This window comes from Emiliania huxleyi (assembly GCF_000372725.1).
Source record: "Emiliania huxleyi CCMP1516 unplaced genomic scaffold EMIHUscaffold_6749, whole genome shotgun sequence".
Lineage (NCBI taxonomy): Eukaryota > Haptophyta > Isochrysidales > Noelaerhabdaceae > Emiliania > Emiliania huxleyi.
Genome location: NW_005196939.1, coordinates 1 through 1,418, shown reverse-complemented (window position 1 = coordinate 1,418; position 1,418 = coordinate 1). Strand labels below are relative to the sequence as shown.

The 1,418-nt window shown below is 64.2% G+C and overlaps 1 protein-coding gene across 1 annotated transcript; it reads left to right on the top strand.

Moving 5' to 3' along the window:
- Window positions 1-469: 469 nt before the first annotated feature.
- Window positions 470-1,283, top strand: EMIHUDRAFT_471782 (hypothetical protein; the record flags this gene model as incomplete). Its single annotated transcript, XM_005762504.1, has 4 exons — window positions 470-909; window positions 983-1,059; window positions 1,129-1,178; window positions 1,249-1,283. Coding segments are annotated over 4 exons (600 nt in total), but the record flags the coding sequence as incomplete, so codon positions are not given.
- Between the last annotated feature and the right edge of the window lie 135 nt (window positions 1,284-1,418).

The following is a 1,418-nucleotide window of genomic DNA, read 5'->3' as shown; positions in this document are numbered from 1 at the left end:
AAAGAGCTCAAACAGCAGCGTCCAATGCGTGAGGTAGATGTACCACTCCGGCGCCGTCTCCCAGTCGTTGCTCTTGTGCTCTGCCATGGACCAGATTGTGATCCCAAGCCAGAAGGCTGCCAGGCTCGCCCGCAGTGCCAGGAAGGCCTCGGGCGGCGCGCAGCGGGCGAGATTGCTTGGCGTGGAGTAGGCCTGCCGCCAGGAAGGGAGCGCAAAGCACCAGCCCTCCCGGCAGTTCGCGATGAAGGCCACGTCCAGCACATTTGGTTTCTGGGTGTCCGGGGTCTTCATTCCTGTGCTCGCAGGGCGTCGCAGCGTGCGAGCGATTCGGCGGAATGGGACGGCCGACGCCAGTGGATGGTTTGTCATAAATTTCGAATGCTGAGTTAGCTCGTGAAATTCTTTTTCAAATTAGATACACAACTGTCGTTCGTTAGGTACGGTTTGCTCTCGCTGTTTGCCCCTGCCAATGGTCGCCCTGTTCGCGGCCTCGCTCGCCTTCACCCTCCCCCGGCCGCCGCCGCTGGGTGCTCGGCCGCCGTCTCGGCTGTGCCTTTCTGCCACCGACGTCGCCTCGGCCTCTGCCCTTCTGGCCGCATACGACGAGGGCCACAGGGCCACGGCGGCGCAGCCCGGCAGCGAGGGCCTCGGCGGCGCCATCAGTGCCAATGCGTGGGCGGCCGAGCAGCCGCCAGCTCCGCTGGGCGAGGCCGTGCGCGCGCTGCTGGCCGCCGCCAAGCCCGGGGATGGCAGGATCATGCTCGGCTTCTGTGCTGACGACGCTGCGAGCGGCGTTGCGGCGCTCAAGGCGTGGGTGACTTCGCTCGGGCTCCCAAAGGGCACGCTGCACGGGATGGACCGCGACGGTGTGCCGCTGGACATGTCAACCTTTGGCTCCGTCTACATCAAGTGGACTCGAACAAGCAATCAACCGCTCCATGCCGCCTCCGTCGACCCTCACCCGCCGGTGCCACCTCTCTAGGTACTCGTCCCACTCGCTGAGCGCCGGCGACCCGCCCGGCACCGCGATCCTCTCCGGCTACGGGGGCGACTTCAGAGGTGTCTGCTTCTACCCTCCGCCCTGCCCGCTAGGAACCTTCTCGGACCCTTCCCGGACCCTTCCCGCAGGAGTCTACTTCAACCCGCAGCTGCCCGACGGACTCTTCCGCCAGTACGCGGTGCTGCCCCTCTTCTAGATCCTTCTCTGAACCTTCTCTGAGCCTTCTAGGACTCTTCCGCCAGTACGCGGTGCTGCCCCTCTCACATTTCCCCCTCGCGCCAGCCCTAGAGCATTCAAGAGGTTACGCCCCCTCCCCCCCACCAAGTGGCTAGACACACCTTAGACGGCTCCTTCTCTAGGGGCTTTCCTTTTGAAAATGCCCGTGGTCAGTAGAACTCGGTCCTTCGCAAGTTTTCTC